General features: G+C 32.5%; 1 protein-coding gene across 1 annotated transcript in view; it reads right to left on the bottom strand.

Annotated features, from left to right (window-relative positions):
• The window catches only part of LOC117174729 (hepatocyte nuclear factor 6), a 116,947-nt gene extending 110,163 nt beyond the window's left edge, over positions 1 to 6,784 (bottom strand). The window contains exon 1 of the mRNA XM_033364053.1: positions 5,295 to 6,784. Within this exon, the coding sequence (XP_033219944.1) occupies positions 5,295 to 6,777 (1,483 nt within the window). The 5' untranslated portion in view covers positions 6,778 to 6,784. The remainder of the gene's footprint in view (positions 1 to 5,294) is intronic.
• Between the last annotated feature and the right edge of the window lie 6,845 nt (positions 6,785 to 13,629).

Here is a 13,629-nt window from a genome sequence, read left to right as displayed (position 1 = left end):
TCTCTATCCCATCCACACACTACTCCTTTCCCCTGCCGAGTGAGTCACGCCTACCCCAAAAGGGAAATGGCTTAATGGTGTAATAATAATAATAATAATAATTCCATCAGTTCGTTAATATAATAATTAAAGATTTCACACCCCAAAATTCTCTCAGAAAAGGCTAAATAAGATGATTTTTCACCAAAATAGGGGAATAATAGGATAATACATGTTTCAAATATAAAATATAATATATTTAATTTTAAATAAAATCGATAAATTTGTAACCATATAGTTAAAATTTTAACCAAAAATTGAATATATACATTTTCAACAACAACAAAAAAAACTTTAAAGAAAATAGTTTAATTTTCACAAAGAGATGAATCATCAACGAAAAATCATTCATTTTTAAACCAAAAGGGCCACTTTTCAACAAAAAAGGTAATTTTCAACAAAAAAAGGATAAATTTTAACCCAAAAACACAAAATATTGAAATTGTATCAAAAAGTGTAAATCTTTAACAAAAAATCAATGTTCATTCAAATAGTTGAATTTGGATGCCCAGCAGACAATTTTTTTACGAAACAGTTGAATTTACAAACCAAAAAAACCATTATGCATTGAAAAAAGTATTTTTTAAACAAAAAGTTGAATTTTCTGCCAAGTTGTTTAATTTTCAAGCCAAAAACAACAAGCTATAGTTGAGATTTCTACCAAAAAATATTATACCTAATTTCAAATTAAAAAATCTGCCCATTACGCGGGAAAATGCTCATCCCGGGCTTTCGCGCAGCTCGCTTCGCTCACGAGTTTGAGCGCTCCTAGGGCGCGCGACTGCTGGTTCTCGCGCGCTCGATTATGTATTTTCTTCGCGCTACGCGCTTGGTATTTAAAATTTCAAAAAAATTTAATTTTTTTTTTAATGTTATTTTTTACGACTAAGCAAAAATCACGTGTCCTATAAAAAATTATTCATGAAAATTTTTGAAAGCGTCACTTGTTTCTATTTATTTTGTTCATAGCTTGTTTCGTTTGTTAAGAAATTAATTATTTTATTTGTATTGTTTTTCACGCATAAAACAAAAACTGCGAATACTATCAAAAATAATTATTAAAAATTTGTAGCTTTTTTTTGGATAAACAAGTTTTGTCTCATTTTTTTCGTAGCTTCTGTCGTTAGTACAAAAAAATTTATTTTTCATTTTTAATGTTGTTTTTTACGAATTGAATAAAAAACTACGCGTCCTAACGAAAAGTGATTCATAACAAATTTGTAGATCTTTCAAGGGCACGCAATTTTAGCTTATTCCTTTTTTTATATCTTGCATAGTTTGACCAAAAAGTGGAATTTTTGGATTTTTCATTATTTTTAGTACAATCAAATTTTGAATTTTCAATATCATATTCAATATCACATCATTCAATATCATATCATATAATGCGTTGCTTGGCTTAAAATTTTCATTTTAGTTTTTTTTATTCTTTTTATTTTGAAAATGGTGTAACTCTGATAATTTCCTTTTTATAAAAAAAATCTCACGAGGATAAATTGTTTGTGTTTCTGAGTACTAAGAATAACCGTACATGCAATTTTTAAATCTTGAAAAAATGTGGTTTCAAACATTTTGAAAATGCGCTCAATTTAATTAAGCCAAATAAAACAACATTTTCAGAAAACAGTTTACCAAAAAAGATGAATTTTCAAACAAAAATAAATCGAATTTTCTACAGAATAATTTAATTCTCAACCCGAAAAAAAGAATTAAAAAAAAATTGAACTTTCAACCCAAAAAGACAAATTTTCAACAAAATAGATAAACTTTCAACCAAAATACTTTTAATATTTAACCCAAAAGATGGATGTATTGGAATTTTCCATAAAAAAATTATGAATCTTCAGCCAAGAAGATTTATTTCCTACCAAATAGTAATAAAATAGTCGAAATTCAACATAAGAATCAAATTTTGAATTTGTAACCAAATATTTGAATTTTCAACCTAGTAAGATGAATTATCAATCAAATTGTAAATGTTTCAAGCCAGAAACACGATTTTTTTGGAAAACAATCCAATGTTTAAAAAAAAGTTGATTTTCAGTGTCATACAATATCTTGAAATCTTTAATATATTTTAAAAATTATTAAATGTGTTAAATCCGAAAAAATACCTTGAAATCATTCAAAGACCCTTAAAATTGTATTCCATTTTAATTCACTTCCCAAATTTCTCTATAAAGTCTTTGAAATTCCCTTAAAAATTTTTGGAATCGCGTAAAAGACTCTAAAAGCTATAGAAGCAATTTTTCGAAAATTGTAGCAAAATAGTTGCATCTTTTAAAAAATGGAAGTGGCGTGAGTCCGAGGCCTGAAAATATTTTATTGCTTCAAAATCCAGGAATCACTGAATTCTAAAGAAATTTTTAGAGTATTTTCGAGAACAGGTGACTATTACTTGTACCTTTTCATGATAACAGAATAGATTATCGGAATTCTCAGTCATTTTAGAGATGGTTTGTATTTGAATGTTTTTATAAACTTATAATATTTATCATATTTAATAATAACAGTTTCGAATTAAGTAATAAATAACCCAAATTAAATTTTATAGTTATTGGTTAAAATGAATGTTTAAAGTAAAATATATGCTTTTTATTGCTACTTAAGAAATTGGTTAATACTCTGTTTATCTGAATTAACTTCAAGTGTATCATTAATTTACTCAAATAATAATTTCCATTATATTAGTAGAAATTCATGTTACGCTGGCGATATATTGAAATTTAGATACAGTTATATTTAGTGAAAAATTCTTAAAAATCATTAGTTTCAAATTTTAGATTAAAATTGCCGCAAAATTTTACTTTTAAATGAAAAATATTCCCAATTATGTAATTTGGAATTTAAATATTTAGGGTACCTGAGCGATTTACTTTCAAATTATTTAAAATATAATAATATGATATTGCAATATTCAAAAAAATTTGGTTGTAATTTAACGTTTAAAAATTCAGGAGTAGTTATCCAAGTTTAGATTTAACGTTCCACAAAATGGTACTGTTTCAAATTTAAATGGTTGCAATTGTAGAATGTCAAATTTGGATTCCTTGTATTACCGTAATTTGCAGATTTAGAGCACGCCCCCTTTTCAATTTCTAAGAATTCAAAATAATGAAACAGTTTCAAATTTCTATAAATTCTACAATATAAAATTAAAAGTCTTTAAATATTTTATAATTTATAATTAAAAGCTGCCAAAACATTAAAATTTTTTTTTGAAAACTGAACAATTTTAAATGCAGGAAATTCAAAATTGGTCCAGAGCTGAGAATTATAAATTTAAAACTAGATGCTATCAAAATTGTATCATTTAAAAACAAAAAATATCGGAATTAACATTCAAAATTAAAATTTTACAGGAGATTTTACTATTATATTCATTTTTTACATAAAGTTACTGTTTATTAGATGTCAGGAAGATAATTTAAAAAGCAGATATTTTGAAAACTTTAGGGTGAGATAATATTTTATTATGAGTTTTTTTAAAACTAAATCTAAGTTCTTTTTGGATCTTATCAATACTAATGACTATTATTAGTATTTTCAAGTTGGAAATCCGTTAAAAAATTCCGAAAAAACGTTTAAAAATATACTTTTAAAATTTGTTTATTTTCTGAATTATAAGCAATCGAACCTTATATCCAAAATTGTTTTATTTTTAATCCCAAAATGTTTAAAATTGACAAACTCAAATCTAACAACTGTTGAAAACTTCCAAAAACAAATACAAACCCCATTTTAAAACTGTACATGTTTAAATTGTATCCTGCTGATTAAGGCAAATGAAACACTACATTTTAAATTCAATTGTTATTTAATTGACACGATTTCAAATTGTACCCCTTGAAACATAGCAAGTTTTTAAAAATTACAAAAACATTCAAAACAGTATGTTTTGAAATGTGCATCTTCCAAATTTAAAGAATCAAACCTTATAAAATTAAAAAATAGTTGTTTGTTAAGAAGTTTTACAGAATTATTAAATGCACTCACAAGAATCACCATTAAGTGCCGAAACGTTTTTTTTCAATTAGTAACTAACTGAATTAAATTATTTAGAACCCTAATACCAAATCCGTCAACATCCATTTTAAAATTTTGTCCCCGAGGGTCAATATAACTCCGCAATTATATTAAGAAGTAAATTATTCTGCAATTGCAAATCACCAAATTGAATCTTTCAAACCCTACCTTATTAAATTAGAATGCAATATTTTGCATGTGTATAATAATTTTAATCTTCTAATAAAATCCCAAAGACGACAAGAAATTCATAGTCCATAGTGTCTATACCTTCACTAAAAACACTAAAAAATACAATTTCATAGGCTCTCTATAAGTTTTGCCTGACTATAGATCATAACTAGAAACTGGCTTTTGCTAAAGTTTCTTGAGAGAAGAATTATTAATATACGGACATAGGCTGTATAGTTTACAATGCGTTGGTAGGTTGGACGCTTAGGGACGAGCAGATAAGGACAACGGGGGTTGAAGAAAGGGGTGACAGCAGCGTGGCGACGGCGGCATGGTGATGGCGTCCGCCGAGGTCGCGTCTGCGCCGCGATCGTCACACCGCGTGACCACGATCAATACTACGTGCTGTTGTGTTGGGCAAAGGATGTTGAATTCGAAAAGTGTTATTCCGCGCGTCTATCTCTGAATGATATGGAAGGGAACGCCTCTCCACGTGGGAACCACGTGTGCGCTTTCGCGCTCTTCAGCCACACGCGCTCATGACAATTTATTCCGAATCCGATCTGATTGTCAGATTAGAAGAATCCGATAATCATCACAACCACAAACTTCCTCTCCATCCCTATAGCAACCTATCGATGAGAATACACTCCCTCCGCGAATCACCCGATGGCTCCAGTGGAAACGATTGGAAATTAGGAATCATTAAGTTGATGGAATGTAGACTTATTGGATAACAGAAGGTGGATACTGACTTTTTCATCCTTACTAACTTGCACGTTTAAAATAAGAAGTAGAAATAGATGCGTTATTCTAATAGATGAAATTACTACATGACGAATTTGGTGCGGAGCGTTTGTAAGGGATTCGTGAAGACGATCCCCACATTTTTTTTAGAGTGGTGAACCGTCTTCAGGAAATGTATAGGTTACAGGCAAAGATATAATCGTGACGATACTCCGCAGATCTGTGGCAGGTGCTTTCTCTAGTTGGCAACGGCTAGTTGAGTTAAATAAAAAAAGATGCAAGGTTCTTTGAACCATAAAGCGTAGACTAACCTGCGAGTCTCAAGGCTGACATTCTCTGAAACTCGGGCTCCTGTAGCCACTTCCACATCCGCCGGAAGGTCTCTCGGCCACTCTTGAGCTTGGACCAGGGTTTAGGGTTGCGCAGGAGGTCACTGAGGGTACCCTGGCTGCGACACAAGACCCTCTGCGCGAATATCGCCTGGGGTATGCTATACCTCTTGAGTTCGGCACTTATCCGTTGGGCTAGTTCCTTAGTGTTGATCTCCTCGACTTCACCGGCTCCATTGCCAGCCGAAGAAACCGTCTTCATGACGACCGACGTGTGTTGCACATGTTGTGTATGGGATATCGTCTGCTGCTGGATTGCCTGCTGTTGTTGCTGCTGTTGTTGTTGTTGCTGTTGTTGCAATTGCGTCTGCATGGGAGGGGGCGACGCTGGTCCTGATAACGCATTTGGGGAATGATGTGAAGGCGCGAAACTCGCGGCTGCTGACACCGGGGGCGAAGGCGGACTCAGAGCAGCAGGACTCTGTTGTAACCTTGGCAAAAAGGCTGGCTCGTAGTGAGGACTTGCAGACTTGTGAGGTGAATTTAGCGCACTTTGACTGTAAGCACTCTGCGGTGATAAGGGACTTGGTTGGAGTCCTCCACCAGGCGAAGGATAATTATGCGGAGGTGACATACCCATCGAAGCAAGTTTATCGTATGCGTAAGGCGAGCCTCCCATACCTCCAAGGGAAATGTTTCCAAGGCCGTTGTTTTGCATGACGGCAAAACTGCCGGTAACACCACTGCCGGCGTGTCCTCCATAGACAAATTTGTCACTCATCGTCGAGATTGGTGGCAGGGGCTGAAGCGGCGTCAGGGTCGCGTACGACGATCCAGGGCTAAAACCTGGCGGCGACATTCTCTCCGCCACCGAGGTCAGGGTTTGATAAGTTGGTTCAGGCTGCATCGCCCTAAAGTCCGTCGCGTCGATCATACTCGCGACGGAAACACTGATGCCGGATGTCGGCGAGAGCTTGCCAGGACTGAGGAGTTCCGAGTCAGCGTCCCGCGAGTCCACGTCGACGTCCTGCGGGGGTACGATGACCGAGAGGGACTCCCTCGCGTTCGGCCGACCCGCCGGCGGTTCTTGGGACGAAGACAAATCCTCCGCGGCGGCGAGGTCTCGCTCCTCCTTGACGGAGCCGAGCGAACCAGCCGCGAACAATTCCAGCGGGATTCTCGCGCACGCGATGTCGGGGCTTTGCGAAGCCGACGAGCCGGACATAACCTCACCCCCTCCACTACCACCACCCTCGTGGTGCCTAATACCCCCACCTCTTCCACGTTCACCATCACCAACACTGATGCAACCACCTCTTCGCCCACCACCACCGATGCAGTTCCCATTCGAACCACCCCCACTGCTACTGCGGCCCTGCGTAGAAATCGCCGTTGGGGAATCGACCGAGTCCAGTAATTGCTCGCTATGCGATTGATGATCGGCTATGTCCCCTATACCTTCCATTTACGCACATCTAGTTCGGGTGGCGCACTCGCGAGGCGTGCAAGACACCGTCCTACTGCACACCGGGGTTGCACACAACCACCCACACACAAATCCCGATTCGATTTCCTATCAGCTCAGCTGATCACTATTGCGACCGGCAACTGACACGCTGATGATCTCCACGTGACAAAGCTCGACACTACACTGTCAACATCACCCGCGAAACTGTAACTCAAAGACACCACTTCTACTTGAACTTCTCTTCCACTTTCCGGTCGTGGGATCGGCATAGGGATCCGGTTCCAGAGCGGTTTTCTCCTTGTCATCCACCGTGCGCCCATGACATACACGGAGCGAGTGAGCGCACACTCTGCACCCGAGTGAGTGCGAAGCCCAGGAGTAGAGGGGTGCTAGTGCGACCGCTTGCGAGGGGCTACTCTCGTTCGTACTCTGTGCCCACCGGTACCCGAGGTTAGTCCGGACCCCTCTTATTTCTTCTCCCCTCTCTCCCCGCCAAACCCTGATTCTCGTCAACGTTCCTTCCTTCCTGCCTTCCTTCCACCGGTCCAGGTGTAACACCTATTATTCCTCTTTTACCTTTTCCTATCCCCTTACCTCATCCTCGAACAGTCCTCGCCGGTCACACACATTTGGCTACTACCCCTATGCCGTACCTGCGCCTTCCTTCTCTCCTTTCACTCTCTCTCTCTCTCTCTCTCTCACTCCTACCCTCTCCTTTCCTTCCGGCTTCCAAGCTACACACGTGAGCTATCGAAGGGTCTTCGTACCTCGATCCTGATTATCGATAATCGCCGACAATCTTCCGCAATCATTAACTCTTATTTTTATCAATACCCGGAACCGACCGCCGCGATTTATCAGTTGCGCAACACCCAAATTTTGATCCGGACCGTTTCGTTCTCACATCCGAGCCAAAGTGACAACGCGCGATTCACCCCCACCACCCCAGCCAGCACCACCACCACTATAGTTGCTGGCGTCAGTCAGGTTTCTATCGATTTTCCGATACCTTGTGACCACCGTAGCTCGATGCGCCGATACTTCGAGCACAAACATCGACTCACGGCACCCTCTAACGACCCCCAATGATTCCAATATCCTAGATTCACAATCAAACTTAACGATTATTCGGCACTTTTTTCTCTCCTTTTAGTTTTTAATCCAGTTCAGTTCTTAGTCCCTTTTATTTTTCAGTCCTTTCCATCACCTTACCCCCAAAAAGTTCAATTATTTAATCAATAGGATTTTTTAGGTGGCCATCTTGAATCCAATTTCAATTTTCCAATTCTGAAGTGTCGGATTTTGGAATCAAGTATGGAAAGAGAGAGGCGCTTATGGAAACGTCGATAAAGAGATCAATAGTCCGATTATCACTGAGAATAAAATGGCGGTTTTCGATGCCTCGCGCGCAGATTTTCACTCGCGAAAATCGTTTGCTTGTTCGAAGTACGTGCGCGATATGGAGATGCGTAACAAGAAGTAGAAGAGAGATCCTTGGTTGAGGGTCTGTGGTCTCCCCGCGCAAAGTCTGCACCCCCTTTTGCCCCGTTCTTGATATTCCGTTCTTCGTGGCTGCTCGCGGCCAAGGCGCAATTCACACATACGCGTGCGCACGGTTGAAATCATCGGAACGCGTGTAAGTAGTACCAACACATGCGAAAGAGAATAGCGGATCTGCTTTCTAGTGTAGTTTTTTTTTCCTTTTTCTTTATACGACCCTTCAAAGTGGACGCACTCTCGTTAGACGAGGTTTGAGTTTGCGTATTTGTATTTTAGAAGGCTTGTATATATTTGTCAACCGGATAAAATTGAAATTGGAGGGATTTTAATATTAGAGAGGAAAATATTGATTAAAATATCGATGCGATGATAGCAGTCTTTTAATGTTTGAAGAGGAGTGGCCAGCGAATTTTTAGAGGAAAAAAGTATAATTTAATTAATTTAAAATTGAGATGAATTTTTTTATTTTTTAAACAAGAAAAATGCTTATTTGAGGAAAATATTTAAGTATATATAAAAAATTTGAAAGTACGATTTAATTATGTTTTCTGTAAGTTATTTTTTATATTTCTTTAATTATACTATTTTGAGAAATTTCAGGTACAAAAAAACAGGTCTCGGGAAAAAATAACTATTTTTACTTCTGAAAATTGCAATATTATTACCAGTGGTTTCATTTATAAGAGAATAGTTGATTTTCATAAAAATTAATTTAAACTTCTTCTTCAAAGGACCCAGCACGAAATGTACATAAAACTGTCTGTTTGACAAAATTTTTAATCATAAATTTTGTTTTTTAATTTCGAAACTGCAGATAAATGATTCGACAGAAAATGAGCAGAAAAAATTATATTTTCCACTTAAATAATTTCCAAACTTCCAATTTGTAAATGTATTTTAATAGAAAAAATCTTCTATAATTGAAATTGTATCCTTCCGAAAAACTTTTTGTTTGATTTTTCTATAAGCCGCTTATTTTGTAGATCAGACCCTCTGAAACAAAATGTTGGTACTAATTGTAACAATCAGACTTTTATTGACTAATATTCAAATTATAAAACTATTTGAAGGCTATTACTAAATAATCTTTTAAATAATAATGTTTCAGTATTCAACAATCAATAATTATTAATTGCAAATAAGAAAGTTCCAAATTAAAAAAAATATATCGATGGATTTTGAATTGAAAACGTTCCATATCAAAGGATTTTAGATTAGGTAAAATTTTTAAAAGTAGGACAATATTTTGAATGGAATAAAAAGGAATCGAACTTGTATGATTTATAAATAAAGGTATTTAAACTTAAATAATAAATTTGAAATTGAGTGTTTAAAATTTAAAAATCTTGAACAGAACCTCTCAAATTTGGAACATTTGAAAATTGTATTATAAAAGAACTAAAATGGTATTATTTCTAATTCGAATCGTTCCAAAATTTTTACAAATTTATTTTGAATTGAAGAATTTTGAAATTGAATGATTTCCGACTAAAATTTTGAAAATAGGACAATTTTAAAACGTGAAAAATGGAATCTTTTCAGATTAAAATTTTTTTAATTTAATTAAAAACTTTCAAAATTAAATAAGTTAAAAGTGAAATGTTTTTAATATAAATTATTTTTAATTAGAAGCAATTAAAATTTGACAATTTGAAATTAACCGTCTTTTTCACTTTTAAGAAAATAAAAAATTTCATTATAAACCTTTAAAATTGAATTATCCTTTGAAAGAAACTGTCAGAATAAACAATATACGAATCTGAACTTGATTTAAAACTGAACAAATTTTTATTCACCAAGAATTGTGAAATTAAAGAGTTTTATACTCAAACATTTAGAAATTTAAATAAATCTATGTAAATTAAATTCATATAAAAATGTGAAATTATTCATTAATTTTCGGAATTCAACCATTTCCATTTTGATTGAAAAATTAAAACTTATGAGAGAGAAAAGTTGAAAATTCAACTTTCAAAATGAAAGTTAGGACTCTGAAATTAGAACCATATGAAATTTAAGAAATTATTTAATTACTGAGGTATCGACTTCAGATAGTCAAACTTTGTTCTGTTCTGATTTTCACAAACAAATCGTGATTGCGTCATTTCAAATCGCTTAATTTTCAACACTTTATTCAGAATTTTTATTCATTCTTGAAATCTTCCAATAAAATCATTTTTAATTTTTAGTGATTTATTTTTTTTAATCTTCAACGAAAATCTGAATATTTTAAGATATAGATTGAAAACTAAAAATTGATAAAAGAATAAAGAACAAGAGCACTACAATTTCAACTTTGGAAATTGAAAATTTCTTTAGCCTTTTTTCTATTTTTTTTTAAAGTGTGAAATGTTCAATATTTGGCAACATTTCCAATCTTCAAAAATTCAATTTGTTATGTCTGCTTTCTTCAATCTTATCGTTTTTAAAGCTAGAATTTGAGAAAATACTGCCTTAATTTTTTATTATTTAAAATTTATTCTAAAGACATTTCATTCAAAATTGTTTACATATAATACTTTAGGCATAAAATTATCAACAAAAAATATATTAACAATTTTGTATAAAGAAATAATGATGTGTTAATAACCACATCAAAAAAGTTCGAGGATAAATGAAATGTATCAATTTGAGCATGTATCAACAAAAATTAAATTATTTAAGTAAGCCGGTGTATTTTATCCGTTACTTAATAACATACTTAATGATTTTTTAATTTTTCTGATTTTTGGTAATTCCGTCAAAGTCCTGTAAAAATTAAACAATGTTGATTTTCTCTAAAACAAAATAAGAGATATTATTTAAAGAATAATTTAAAAACTCAACAACTGCTGTCCATACTATTAATTTTTAAGCAGAAGAAATATCTTAACGTTTTACTACAAAAAGCGGCCAGCAAGGACAATCATTCACTGGAAAATCCAACCGGGAAAAATTTGAAATTCGTCCCACATCGCCCATATGGCACGTTCAGCACCTGCGCGGCCGAATTTTTCTTGTACCCTCCATATGGCCACATCCAAGCTTGATTATCAAACTTTTATTATTTTTCATTAACAAAGTTTGAAGTAGCATATTTTACACAAATTTGCTAATCACTATCATTGCGCTCAGTTTTAAATGTAGACATTTATTTTGGTTGACGTAGTTTTTTAATTAGCACATGAAGTTAATACTAATGCAATATTTTTTTATTTCATATTATATATTATCTGAAATAATAAAAAAGAAACCCTATTATTCTTCAAATATTTGCAAATATTCTTTAAAATCTAATTCTTTTTTTATTAACAATAGCAGTTTTATAATTTTCTTCAATTTTCAACTGTTGAATTTGCAAATGTTAAAAATTTAATTATTCGTGACATAATCCAAAATTTTCTAAAGATTCTAAATATTGTTCAAATTGTAATGATTTTTGTTTGAAATAAAATGTGTTGATGTAAAATGCCAATATAACTTAAAGTTGTTCAAAAACCCTGAATCTTCTTTAAAATCTTAATGAATTTTTAATAAAAAATATAATATCATACGAAAAACACTGGCAGAATTTAAAATGAATCAAGTTTGTAAATTTTATTGTATTAAGCAAAAGCCATTTGATTTAAACCTAATGATTTATGTTCATAAAAATAGCAATTTCGCAGGTAAAACACATCAACATAACCTGAAGTTATTTGAAAATTTTTAATATTCTTTTTAATATAATTATTTCTTATTAAAAATATCAATAATTACCAACGAAAAACACAATTATAAAATAAGAAAAATTGTTTGAAATTGTAAATCTTCTTTAAATTTAGTTATTTTTGTTTTAAATTGATTGTTTTAAATTTTAAATTGCACAGTTAAGCGTGACAAACAACAGGAGAGCCGCACTCAGCGTGTTAGTTGCATCAGTTTGCGTCATTCCGAATACAACAGAAATCATTATTGCGACCCTGCCTTTTTTTTCTGAGTCCCTGGATTTGTGTTTAAATACATAACCGAAACAATGCAAAAATCCAATCTCCAGTGTATTTATTTTAAAATGTTCATTAATTATATTGATGGTGCAACAAGAAGCATAATCATTATTAACTGATAAATACGTTTTTCAAATATTTACTCAAAACGTTGAAAACAGGATATTGCTCTCCTTTTACGAATTATGCGAGATCATAAATTTAAATTAAAAACAGTTGCCTCAACTTACAACTGTACATAAATTTTCAATCTTTTTTTTTAATTTAATGGGTTTTTATTCAATATACCGATTTCTGATGCAAAACGCCAACTGAACTTAAAATTTTTAAAAGTTGTGAATCTTGTTTGAAATTTAATTTTTTTAATTTAAAATATAAAATTTCGACGAAAAACAGAAAGATAATCTAAAATTGTTCAAAGATTCTAAATGTTGTTCAAATTATAATGATCTTTGTTTGAAAATGCCAGCTTTATAAAATCAGTTTAGAATAAAGATATCAACTTCCGATGAAACACACTAACACTATCCAAGTCAAGATGAATTTACAAAAAAATTTAATCGTTGATAATTAAAAAATTATATTTTGCATTTTAAAAAAATGATTTCCTCCGAAAAAGCGATTTTTCAACAAAAATGGTTGAATCCTCAACCAAAAAAGATTTATTTTTATCCAGTTGTATTTTTAACCAAAAAACATTTAAAGTTTTTCCAAGAGAGACAACGTTTCTACACAAAATGTAATTTTTTAACCGAAAAATATGAATTTTACGCAAAAAATTTAATGTTCAACCGAACAAAATAATTTTTAAACAAATAAAAATCTTAGAGAAGTTATGATTTCAAGCAGAAAGTAAAATATTTAAAACTACTTTAAAATATGAATTCATTTTTGAAAATGTTTGAAAACTTCTTTTTCAACATTTTATCATCTTTTTAAATATTCTCTTCAAATTAATTTTTAGAAATATTACATTAAAATATTATCAGGAATTTTAAGAAAATTGTGTTCTTATCTTGATTTATTTCAAAATCTTTAAAAATCTTAAAAATGTTATTTTAAATTCTTCACAAATCTACATTTTTCTTTCAGGATAAAATCATTTTAAACTTAAAAATAATTTTTAATATGATTCGAATTTTTCCTCAAATTTTTACAAATGTCTGCAAAATAAAACAATTTTCCAGATAATATTTTGATTATTTTGGAAATATTTTGCAATGTTTATAAATTTGTTGACTTATTATTTTGAAATAAATATTATGAAATAAAATATCGTCAACAATTTTCCGAGGAATCTTGGGAGCATTATTTAGTTTCTTGAAACCTTGCAAAATCTTCAAACATAGACATTCAATTTCTGATGAAATTGCCTTTATATCCT

Source organism: Belonocnema kinseyi, chromosome 6 (assembly GCF_010883055.1).
Source record: "Belonocnema kinseyi isolate 2016_QV_RU_SX_M_011 chromosome 6, B_treatae_v1, whole genome shotgun sequence".
Taxonomy (NCBI): domain Eukaryota; kingdom Metazoa; phylum Arthropoda; class Insecta; order Hymenoptera; family Cynipidae; genus Belonocnema; species Belonocnema kinseyi.
The sequence above is the reverse complement of the archived record's forward strand: the minus strand, read 5'-3'. Positions and strand labels throughout refer to the sequence as shown.